Source organism: Ammodytes marinus (genome assembly GCF_949987685.1).
Source record: "Ammodytes marinus genome assembly, chromosome: 18".
Classification (NCBI taxonomy): Eukaryota; Metazoa; Chordata; class Actinopteri; order Uranoscopiformes; family Ammodytidae; genus Ammodytes; species Ammodytes marinus.
This window is the reverse complement of record NC_137222.1, coordinates 5,591,362-5,604,448: the sequence shown is the minus strand read 5'-3', so window position 1 is coordinate 5,604,448 and position 13,087 is coordinate 5,591,362. Positions and strand designations below refer to the sequence as shown.

General features: G+C 41.6%; 1 protein-coding gene across 3 annotated transcripts in view; it reads right to left on the bottom strand.

The window, feature by feature from the left end:
• Positions 1-13,087, bottom strand: part of col5a1 (procollagen, type V, alpha 1) — a 78,416-nt gene that overhangs the window by 51,595 nt on the left and 13,734 nt on the right. For all 3 annotated transcript variants that reach the window (XM_080047311.1, XM_080047310.1, XM_080047312.1), the window contains exons 2-4: positions 8,865-9,032; positions 2,725-2,938; positions 1,669-1,831 (exon numbers count right to left, since the gene is read on the bottom strand). In XM_080047311.1, coding sequence (XP_079903437.1) covers positions 1,669-1,831; positions 2,725-2,938; positions 8,865-9,032 — 545 coding nt within the window. The remainder of the gene's footprint in view (positions 1-1,668; positions 1,832-2,724; positions 2,939-8,864; positions 9,033-13,087) is intronic.

Below are 13,087 nucleotides of genomic sequence, written 5' to 3'. Positions count from 1 at the left end.
CCGGATAAATGCAGTCATCTCGCTGGCAACATGGAGGAATTTACTAGAAGCCATTAGGCTAATGGGAAATAAAGCCTATAACACAGATACTCAAGCGTTCCCACCGAGAACATTTGTATTTATGCCTCATTGAATAGTTCAAGTCAAAAACTTAACTAAAAATGTGTCCAAGAAACATAAAGACAGTGCTGTACTTCCCTACTCTCATAACACCATCTAAAACTATTTTGGAAAAAAATACATTCATTTTCAGTACCCTACATAATGTATTTTATTACATAAAATGTGGCTTTGGTTGTGTGGCAAGGATTAATGGTTTTGAATGAGTAGAGGGCAAGGAGTGAACTTTAAGTTTTATATCCCATCATATATCTATCTCCCCTATGGCTTACTTGAGGGAATGTGTGTGTGTTAGGGGGGGTGATGTCATATTTTTTTTTGTCTATTCTGGTTGTGCTGCAGGGAGGTCAAAGGTCAGCTGGCTCAGCATCAGTCACATCAGTCAGCCTCTGTTACTAATTATTATTGAGGGCCTCAGACTCGCAGGCTAATCCCCCTTTAAACAAGCACAACTCCTAACGGGACAAAGACAACACTATTCCTTGTGCTTCTCTGTGTGTGTGTGTGTGTCCCTCACAGAGGTCATGTATAAGAGCCACACATAGCCCCACAAAAGCCTGTTTAAGGAGGAACCATCAAACTCGTTCAAATGTTTCACTCCCTGTAAAAGAAAAAAATATTGTATGATATGATTCACAGTTCTGCCTATAATAAACCCCAAAGGGCTTCCTGTCACTATGCCAGATAAACATTAATCTTTCATCCCAATCAACAAAGCATTTATACTCATAAAAGGAAGGAAGGAATAAGGGAAGCATTCGCATAATGAGAACCTGTCACAGCTTGTGAAAAAAATCCTCTTCAAACTAAACTGCTGCAGCCAATTCAGATAAAGAATCCATACATGAAATCAAAGACAGATATATGACAGCTTGACATATCTGTTGGAACTGGGGTTGACACAATAAAGCAAAACTTCACAACAGCAAACAACAGATGCAGAGTTGTCATTATGTCTTCGTGTGGAAAATGTGGAATATATGGCACCTTAAATTAAATATGATTTGCGGGTTGAGTGCATGCGGGGTGTGGGTGGGAGGCAGAGGTTAGGGGATTAGATAACATGTCTTAGAGGATGTGGTCGCTACCACAGTCCCCATTCCGTGCGAAGTGAAGCACAGAATGGAGATTTGGGATGACCATTCGCGCCACAGTCACATGTGTATGTACTTCAGTTAGAATCAAATGATCTCAATTTGCTTTTATCTAATTTGCTGAAGGACTTTAAATCAAAGTAAAGTTGGCCTGGCTATCATCGCCAACAGAGACTGGTGTGCAGACTTGTTGAAAAGAGCATGTAATGTGAGATGAAAATTGCATAGGGTTGTCAAACCTATAAATCAATTCACTCACCCCACTCAATTTGTACAATTTGTTCACAAAGTCACGAATGTACCAAATGCACGCTAGTTTTTCCTTTTGGACCAAAAGGATAGAAAGGATAGTGTGTATTTGTTAAGAACAATACTTAGCAAAAGCTGAAGCAATACACAATAAGTCCATAATAAATAAAATGACAGATTAAAAAACATGAGTGCAATGCCATACCTCAAAGACTTCTTCGTCAAGTATTCTAGTTCCAAACACGATAATTCCCTTGGTATCGATGATGGGGTGGGGGCTTCGGAGCAGCTTCTGGGTGGTCTTCTTTTTACAGTCCAGAATGAGGGTGATGGTTTGCTGGTGCACACTGATGGCCACTCGATGCCATCTGAAAAGGGGACGTGAAGTTAGTCACACACTTACCGGGTTACACGCTGCCTCATTTACACACACTAACGCACTACTTAAAGGCCCTTCTGTGTTCGGCCTACCATTTCAAATTTAAATATATTCCATTCTGTTTTCTGGGGTGAAACCAAATCTAATTGTTACTTTCTTAACTGCCATTGATTTGGTGACACAAACTGAATTTAACACTGTGCCTGCAAACAGAAAATCCACACTTGAGGATGCATTCCAAATTATGGGCAAGAATTTTAAAGGTGGAGTCAGCAATTCAGGAGAATGTTTGTTGTCAAAATCAGTGAATATCTCTTCCCTGTCTGCTACCTGTCCGTACTGTGTGTGCACTGTGTGAATACACAGTCTAGGCTCTGTAAACAGGTATGTAAACAAAGTGGCTCGGACTGACCCATTGTAGCTAGAAACAATGCTATTGATATTTGCTAAGATGTATCGCTATGGAAGTACAGGTAGCATGTGTTTTTAGTAGTACTGATGCTAGTGTGACAATATGCCTGTCAATATTTAAATACCGTAGGTGTTGGAACCAAATGCTTTGGTGAGTTGGTCCGAGCCCCTTGTGCACATACCAGTTTACTGACAGGATTCTTTTCATCACAAAAACTCATAACGAACAGCTAGCAGATTGCGAGGATATATTCACTGTTTTATGACAAAAAGTGATTTTGACAAGTGTTTTACAGAATCTCCACTTTTAATGTACAACATCACAAATGAACAAAGTTTCACATTGCAAAAGTGACATTTGCTTGCCAGTTGCTTTTTTACACCTGGACTTCCATAAGCAGGGACATGCAGGTTTATAAAGGCGTACTGTGCAGTTCTGGCGAGAGATTGACATTGAACGAGTGCACCTACTTTCCGTCAGCTAGGTTGACTCCTCTGAAGAGGGGGTAGTCCTCGGGGCTGGGTTTGCCCGTGTGGTCCTCGTACAGGAACACTGGAGAGCGTCCCACTTCCAGACCGAGCTGCTGGATGCCTTGTTCATTGTACAGAGACAATAGGAAGGACTGGCTGCCCTTCTTGGGCTTCACTGTAGCCAAGATGGAAAAGTCCTCTGGGAACACATCACCTGGCAGGACCATTTGTGGGTTGGACAGAGAGAGAGAAAGAGAGAAAGAAAGAGAGAAAAGTTTTTAGAGAATTATACCTCACTGTAACCATTCATCATCATCAAGAGGAATGAAATATTACAATTGTGCTCAGGAAGTGTGTAATCTTATTATTGTTTTAGGGAGACTGACAGTGTTCTTGGGTTTCAGGATAATGTTAGTTGCTATTGTTACTTTTGATGGAAAGAAATACTCCAAAAACATACAAAGATCATTTAGATTGGGAAGAATTGGGAAGATGGACTTTGAGCACTAAAAGGAAACATCAGCGGATTTGAAAAGTGCCCAAAAAATGTAACAGAATCGTATTAATCTGAAAAGGGGAGGCTGGTCAGAGGAAAGAACCCGTTAGAAGTTAAAAAGTGCAAAGTGGAGCAATTCCAGCAAAGCACAGGATGAGAAGCATAATGACAAAAGCATGTGATCCTGGGAGACTTTGTTGAACTATCCCTCAAACCATTCCTTTCCTTCTTCTCTGATCGACCTAACAGACTCCGAGTCGCTCCAGCAGAGCTTTGGAGAAAAGTATTTTACGGGAGAGAGACACATCAGTATGGAAATGGAAATACCAATAATAATTTGCTATTAAAGCACATAAAAGATACAGAAAGAGACACGTTGCCTCCCATCTAAATGCCTCCGCTGTGCAGGCAGCCGCAACTATGTCCGCCATTTTGCTTAAGTATGAGGCACATCTGCCAGACAGATTTTCCCTTAGTGGGGTTTACTCGGGACCCCAGAAAGAGGGCGGCCTTTCCAGCAATCTGAGGAGACTGTTTTTGCTCGCTGATGGTTCAGACTACACTTGAGGCAAACAGAGATTTCTGATCTTTTTTTGGTTTGGAGGGGGTAAAAAAAATCTGACTTTATTGAAAGCACTTTTGATAAGAGAAACCAGCTATGCCAATTATGTTTAAACCACTTGGATTCCAGTAGCAGAAGATCATTACTGTTCAGTATGCGCAAAGCAGACATTTCCAGACAACCGGAAAAGAGAGGCAGGGTTTGTGGGTGCAGTGGTTTTGTAGCACCTCCTGCAACAAACCCCCTTCCACCATTTACACAATGCTAAGACACAGGGCTGGAAAATGTTAAAAACTGGAATCACTTTGGTTTGTATATAGCCAATCAGAAGCTGAGGAGAAAACGACGCCTAAGACGGAATGTGGTGTGGAAACCTGAGGCTAGGAAGAGAAAAGGAGAGAAGAAAAGAAGAGAAGCCCTTGTACCAAATTTTGCCACCATCATCCATTGACTTTCTTTACTTTTTTACATTCTTTTTTCCCCATGTCAGCATCTGGGTGTCTGTTAGCCTGCATTTTTTCTTTGATTCCTTTATTGATGCCAGGCATCAAATCATATCATGCGGGGAGCACATGCCTTGGCAGTGTGCTCCCTCAGGAATTCAGCTGGGCTCATACTGTATTCCCTCGCATGGAGAAGTTTGGTGACAGATACATGAAGTCTTAGGGCAGAATATTATGAAATGAATGTGTCATGATGCAAAAAATGTAAGCCTACGATAATATCTTACTTGTTGTTTTAAAGATGTGTGTAATTACAATATCAAGTATGTCACTCATTTAGCAAAAAAACTATCAAAACAGCCTACACAGCGCTTAGAAACTACATTTTTAAGTTGTTTTTTAAGCATTTTTGAGGGATGCAAAATATCGTCAATTATCGTTATCTGAAAAATCCCTCAAAATATTGAGATATAAGTTTGTCAATATGGCACACCCAAATTTGTGACTCCATCCTGTTGCGTGAACCGTGTCTGTCACAGAGACAATGACTCAGCGCTGGCTCAGGACAGGCTGTTTGTGTGGAGGTCAAGGGTCAGCTGAGGAGTGAAAGGGACACCATGGCACAAAAGAAGTGGGCAGAGGAAAGATATGAGAATGATACATTTTCAAATTCAAGGGTAGTCTTTTTAAAGAGCAAATTGGAACCACAGTTAAGGTGAAACCTAGCAAAATACATTATTCAAGCATTGGTCAATTTTGAGATTTATGTAAATTTTGAGATTTATGTCTATTTTGATATGTATGTCTTTTTTGCTTCCATTACATGTCTTATTTCATACTGGAATATATAAAGGGTCCAACACATGTACATTTAAGTGTTTATTTGACTTAACTTTGACTGTTTGAGTCAGTATATTTCTCCTAAGATGAAGAAGATAAATTGAGCACTCCTCCTCCCTCTCTCCTCAGGACCTCATAGCAAAGTGGGAGGGCACGGGGAGGGGTGGTTGTGTGTGTGTGTGTGTGTGGGGCAGGGGGGTCTTACAGAAAAGATCGGGTTTCTCTGGAATGTGTCTTTCAAAGCGTGACTTCAGGCCACCAGATGAGAGATACCTCATTCCTGGTTCAGCGTATGTGTGTGTGTGGGTGTGTGTGGACAATGGACATGGTGGGAATGGAAAAGGCTGTGGTGTCAGAAGTCCTGGGAGTTAATAATTAATGTTAATGTTAATATCTCCCCAAGATCCGCTACCCATCCATATTGTGTGTGCACTGAAAAAAACAGCTGTGAACTGGTATATAAATAAATGGTATGTTAACAAAGGGGGCCCACCTTAACTATCAACATTCCCCGTTACCAAGCCTGGGCTGTGTATTAACACTGGATTTTTTTTTTCAGCGTGCACACAGTACAGCCAGGTAGTGGAATAGTGAGGAGAAATTCACTGATTTTGAAAACAAGCATTCTCTAGAATCTCACACTACAACTTTGATTTTCCCTGGGAAAATTCTATTGAAGAACCCCAGCATTGATAGCGTTGATAGCGAGCGGTCCTATTTACAAGTCAAAATAGACAGAAAGTGGTTTTCCACTCTGTCTCCCATTTCAAGCTGTTTGGCGTTTGACATCTACACCTCAATTATTCCTCCACCACACTTACAGAGTCTCAAAAGTCAGGGCGGGGCAAGAGCAGTGCCAGCCCTTCGACTGATCCTCGCTACCATCTGCCAGTGTGCATACAGGCAGGTAAATGGGGTAGGAAAAAAAAGTCCTGTGTCCGTGTAATTGGTCACTCTTTCATCACTGTGTCCAAATCCTTCGCTCTGTACAAGACGGGCAGCATTCCATGGGGATTGCACATTTGCAGCAGAGACAACAACGTGAACCTGTCTGTTTTTGGTGTGTGAAAATGGACAAAGAGATACACATAGCGACAGAGAGGAAGATGGATGTGTGTGTATTTTTACATTTTCCTGTCTTTTTAGGCGTCATTCATTCAAAAATCGCAACTTCTGAAGCACTTACATCAACTAAAGTTCCCATAATCATAGCAGGGTTTGTTTAAATGTTGAAAATTGTCTGATCTCTGATACATTTTCTTCTTAAAAGCATGCATAAAATGCATTTTTAAGACCTGTACATAGTATTTTTTGATTTATAAATTGAAAAAGGCTCTATCCGAAATACCAAAAATAGGGATATTTCTGAGATAATAAATCCAAGGACTATGTCACTCCTGAGTTTCCTATAGGCTAACAACAGGACCATTATTGCCTTTACGGCTTGTGATTTTTAGTCTAGCTATTTGAACGCCACTGTCTGACTAGCCACAGCGGCCCAGAATGCCAAGTGACAGCTCACAGTAGGAGCCACTGCTTCAAGCTGTCCTTGCTGGTTGTGACATGCTATTGTCCATCATGGCAAACAACCCAGACAGTGGGTGAAAAAAAAATGCTCAAACTTCCCAAATTCTCAAAGCCATGAATGCACGGCAACTTGAATGTGTATATATTTTTCCACGGACGCTCTTTCTCATAGATTTATGTGGCTTCAGAGAGACGAGGAGTGAGGACAGACTATGGAGAGATGACATGTGTGTGGCATAAAAGTTAAATGCTGCAGACGTCTTCACTCCACATTCACATAATAAAAGGTAAGAAAGAACTCTTGTGTTTTCAGTGCCTCGGTAGTTTGAAATGAATCATCCCTTCCACATGTTTGCCTAATGATTGCATGTCTGCACTCGCTCTTTTTCCAACACATCATCACATACTCTCTGTGGTTATGGGGTCACGGGCCAGTGTGTTCTCAATCACAGCAACTGTTTGTCTTTTTTAACATTACCAACCTTATGGTCATAACAAAACGAGCATGTTTGCATGCCCTTTGTTTTTTCTATATGTGTTGATAATTTAAGCACAAAACTGCACCTCCAGGCTTCGGGCCAAAGTCATAACTCAGTAGCAGAATTAGTCTAAGGGAAAAAGAGGAGGTGGATAAAATGATCTCACAAGTTCTGCTGCCTTCTGGATTTTATTAGCTGTACGTTTTCTTAATGCCGAGGCGAGACAGGCACCACATCACAGACGCTTCTTGCTAGATTTTAAGGCCTTGAAACCACAAGACAAGCTAGTTATTCCGTTTGCACCTTAAGACTGTGTGGTGGTGCCTGTTATGAAAAGTTGGTTTTGTTTTATGTGGACTGTTATTTTGGAGGATCCAGAGTCGCTTGTGTGTAATTATAGCATGTGTGTCCTCACAGAGGCTCCTATTGGCTCTGCTGCCATGGAGCTTCAAAGTGAACTGTATTTGTTTGATTGGAGAGCATGATGGGGTATGCTGGCCATAGGAGCCCTGTGGCTCTACTTCTAAGCTCCAAAGAGAAGCCATGATACGGATCAAAGGTCCTCTAAGGCCAATGCAGCGTCTCAGAGGACCACAACAGGACTGTCCTCCAATCTAAGCTTTGCACACAGGAAGGGCTATTTCTCACTCTCTTCTGCATCTAACCCACACCACAATTATTCTATTTTATATATATATATTTTTTTAAACTTATACTGTATTTCTTTGCATGAAAACCAATCACATTTATTTCAGAAACTGGCTAGTTGACTCAAAGGCAGCCAAGTATGTCTCACCAGACAGAGTATAGACAAAATGCAGAGGGAGAAAACACTGCAGCAGTCTGGGCGAAATGATACAGGGAAAGATTATGGCGCTTGAGGGGAAAATAAAAAGAGAGAAGGAAGGAGGAAAGAGTGAGGAAAGATGGCCGGAGAGGGAGGAGAGAAGGGAAAAAGCAACACAGAGCAGTAACCCAAAGCCACGTCAGCACAATAGAACAAGGCAAAAGTGGAACCCCAGACTCCCCTCCCCTCTACTCTACCACCCTCATTTTTTACTGCATTTCCATCGTCCGGCTCCTCCTCCAGCATCAAGGATTACAGGGCTGGATTTCTCATGCATCTGGTGTGCGTTTTCCACGGAGGAGGATTTGCATGCATCATCTTTATCTCATCCCTAAATCATCTTTAAAACATTTGAATGTTTGTGACTAAGCAACAGGACTAACTAAGTTACCACAAGGTGGTGTCCAGATGAGCTCGACATCTCTCATCTCATTCCTTTGTATGAGAACAAGGTTTACAGTAAAAGCTTTTTAGACGTAGTGGATGTTTTAGTAAAGGATAAAGAAGGGCGTGAAAGATGAAACAGCAAGCGCACAATGCCTAAACTCTCGTAAAGCACAGATATAGTTGACATAAATAATCAAGTTATAGTAGCCATAAAAGTGCTACCTTGAGGGGATGGAAAGGAACGGGCCAGGTGGGAGCCAATACAAATTGCTTTCCAGACACGTTTAAATGTTAGAATCCCAGTTTACTATGACATGGGGTGAGAGGTCATAAAGCCGAACAGATGGCAAGACTGTGGAGAAGAGATAACTTGGAAGATAAAGTTAAAGCTCTTGGAAAAGCATCTGTAGTGATTAACCTGGAGTGCAGTAGGGAAAAATGACATGGCTTTGAAGTGGTCTGTTTGATGTTGAGTGAAAAAGCTCTAAGAAACAAAGAGATGGTGGTGTTCATTTTCAGATTTAGGGAAGTAACTGAGTGTGTGTAGTCAGATACATACCTGGATACAGCTGTTTGGTGGGGGCGCTGAGCTGGGCGTCTTTGGATACTCTGTAAGCCACATCGGGTCCTTGCGTCGACCTCCGATGTGAGCACAAACCCGTTGATTTTGTAACACCCTCGGGTAAACTGGGAAAATCTAAAATCTTCAAGAGGTCTGCTGGTTCCACTATTGAGAGGGAGAAATGACACAAAGAAAAAGGATGTTAGCTTTTTTTAAATGGGTTGAAATAGCACTTTAAATGGTCTTGATTTCTGTCTGAACTCCATAGCACGCATTGCTATATTGACAGCCCATATGCAGTAGCATATTGTATTTTACAATGCATATATAGAAACAGCCTTTTTAACATACAGCCTAGTATTTATACTTATAAAATAAGCCTTGATTATGGACAATATCTTTAACCATGCCCTCTATTTTCTTTTGCAGACTCAGAAACTCTAGCAGGAGATTGCACTGTTGTGGTTGGGAGAAGATTTCTGTAATCTGCCTAGGCGCTAAACAGGGGATGTGCCCATTTATAGATCACCATGATCATGGGTTACAGCTAAAGCAAAAACCCAAACATCCTATGCCGAATCTACCGCTGCCTCCCCTTTTCTCCCCAACCATGCAATTAGCACACTTTCAGGCCGTCCGTCCTGGCTGTAACCAGGCCACCACAGAAGAAGCTTGGGTCACAACAATGTGACACAGGGTTTGACCCTGAACCGCACTCTCTCGCACTCCAAAACCACCCAGGACAAAACAGCTGTTCCAGCAGCCAGATGCACACACAACAAGCTACACAGTGACATACATTACATCCAGCCTTGTCCCAGAAAAAGTCTGGACAGAAAAAGGGTCATGTCTATAGGGACAGTCACATAAGGACACGGGGGGGTGGGGGCTTTCGGGGGGGGTTTAGAGGAGGGTAAACACTAAAGTGAGGAATATAAACAGAGGTACAACAGAAGGATTTTATGACGCAGGAGCCAAAAAAAAGACAATAGCAAGTATGCCGTGGGATTCTGCAGGATTTTTTTGTTCGTGTGCTGTGACGTGAATGTGGAGTCTCAGAGGCAACCCACACACAGGTACAGCGGTGCTAGTGTCAGGCTACAGAGACCACACACATGGTTTAGGAAGAAAGTAAAAAAAAAAAACTTTCAATAGCCCCCATCCATCTCAGAGTGAAAGGGAGGCTGGGAAAGGTGGAAAGGGGAATGGCCAGAGCGCTAGTGTTTGTGCATTCTGCGTCACCCTGCAACAACTTCCAGCTGGATGTCGTTACACATGACTCACGTGAGGCTCATATCACAAAAAAAGTATAAAAAAAAATGACATTCTTGTACAGAGGGTCTCCATTTAAGAACACTTTGGCTACATGTCTTTTTCCACATCTGTACAGTGATCGTGGAAAAAAAGACGGTAATAATAACGTTCTCATCGTAAGCTGCGGTCCGATCCCATGTCGTCTACTTTATCCTATTATCGACTAAATAACAACCATCTGTCTGACAACAAATGCAAAACACGATTGAAAAAAAAACATCAGTTTGCAGACAGCAGTCGATTACTCAACGAGTGAAATGAGACATATACACACTTAACAACGGTGCATACCTTTTTATACACACAAGAGTCTGGAATAAAGTCTGTTAAAAGCATTTTGTGGGAGGACTGGAGTCAGATCAATTTGGTGTGTGGTGATTTAAAAATCAAGATGTTCTCATCTCATCTCACTCTTTCAGTCTCAGAGGAAGTCTATTAGGTATGCCTTTCTACACGTGTGAATGTCCAGAGGGGTATCACTGCTTTGGGGGACATGTTAGGCAGAGGCTCACAGATCTGTACCAGCAGCAGCTCATCTGTGAAAAAATATATAAATCAAAGCACCACACCCATCTGTTTCAAAGGACACACACGGTCCGGCGTTAACGTGAGTCAAAAAAGATAACTACATTCATATATCTGGAAGTGCATACCACAGGATGACGGAGCCTGAAAGTAGGCGAAGGGTCTAAAAGAAAAAGACAGCTTTGTCTGTCATCGGCTCATAATGAAGAGACGGACAGAAAGTCAACCGAGCAGCCAGGAGATGTCTATCATTCAGCGCGATGACAGAGGTTCATTTAATGAGCTTGTCTCTGGGCGCTGTGCTACACCCTAATAATAAGGATGGATGGGATGTGAAAGTGATGTGAAATGTAGTTCTGTTACAAATGCTGCTCCGACTGACCTGACATTAATCAGAAGCTTTGTTGTGCATCGTTAACACTTATTGGTCTATAATAATATGAAAGGTTATGATGCACATGGTGGAAATCTGTTACACTGCTTGCTTGACAACTACGCACCCAGAGAACAATGATGCTTTTACATCAGCTTAATTTACAAACACTCTATAGCAATCTAGAGTTTAGCATTATTAAATCCAACATGGCAGATGAACAAACTGCTTGTTAAAAACTGTATTGTAGACAATCCCTAAAAATCTTGGGCCATTGTTGTTAAAAGTGCAGAATTGCTCAAAAAAAAGTTCATACTAAAAAAAACAGTTTGGAACAAATGTTTCATGTAGAAGCCAAAACAAGTCTTCTAACCTGCCAAAATCCAACAGCAAAGGATCCCGGGGAGATAAATCAATTGATCATTGTGGGTTCCAGAGCAACAGTCCGTACAAGGCATGGGAATAGGCTTGTTAAACACTGTGACCACTGTCTAAATAATGGAGCTTACACGTCAGAATAAACCCACACTGCATTGTTAAGTGTCTACTAGTAAAGGCTGCCACATTCGTATGAGGTGACACTGTAAAATTAAAAAGTTAGGCAACTGTCTTTACTAGATATTTGAGTTTTGAGGGCGAATAAAAGTCTTAAGTTTTAAGGAAAGCTGCCTACATTTGAGCCAATTAATAACCTAATTTATAATAATTATTCATTTAATGGAACTCAAGTTTTGAGTTCTACATACTCAGAATTCTAAAAAGTAGAAGTTAACTTTTCAATTTTACAGTGTAGTCTGTGATTCTCAGACCTAGAACTAAACTGCCATAGCCTCCCTTTTCCTTCTCCTGTTGATTCACCTTCATGTGGACTTTTCCTCCCAAACACATGCCCTTGTTTCCTTATATGGACACAACCTTGGGATTCCCTGCTGCTCGAGTCTCCGGTGGTGACAGGTACACAAACTTATTTCATACTGTATATTACCTCATATTTTCAAGGTATAAAAAATAATTCCCCTCCCCATAATACTCATATAGCCATTAGAGTACTTCAAGATCATCCTGTCAACGAGGCAATTTATTAGCTGTCATTCCAGTCACTTTGCAGAAAGGTCACAAATGCTGTTTGTGCTTTCACACTTATTTGTGAAGTCTGTCTTCACACCTGAGTGTCTAAACACTAGCACATATCCATTAGCGGTGTCTGATGGCAAACTATTTATCGTTTGTTTCAAACAAGCCACAACCATTTTATTTGTTTGCAGTTGACAACAACACACGAACGGTGATAAATTATTAAAATAAATTCCTTTGGGCAGCAGGAGCCTAAGCCCAGGCTGCAATATGGTGTATTCATAACAATCGCAGCATCATAATAGCAGCCAGTTCAGCACCACGGGGAAAGCCGGAAAAGGGGGGAGGTCTGTAAGGAGCATCCAGTCGATGCTAACCGTGTCACGACCCCTGCTGAGGAGTGTTGCTTTTGCTAATCCACACTGACACAAACTAATCCCATGAAGATCAGCGGCTTTTTGGGAAGGAAACGATTGTCATCAGGACTTCCCCCTAACCCCCATTCCATACCTGTTAACTGCTCTTTCCTTCCACCAGTCAGTATGTTACACTATCAAACTGTTCCACTTGCTCATTTTAATTTCCCAGTTTCCTTTTCCCTATATTTGTTAGCATCCAAGGTCTTGGACCCCTGATGGATCTAAAAGTGTCCACAGGGCCTCCAGGTCACGCAGAGGTTAGCCAGGAGGAAAGGGCTAATGAGTAGCTTACGAGACAAGAGAAAGGAAGGTGAAAGGACAGCATCATATATCTCTGACCGGACATCAGCTTGAAAAAGATAGACCTGATCGGAAACTCATCTGAGAAAGACCAAATTAATGAAAAAATTACCTCCAATAAAGCGATGATGTAAAGAGCCAAATATAGGATGACAAATTAACAACCGAGGCAATTTGTCTTTGAGGAAACGAAACCAGGCAAGCTCTTCAGAGAG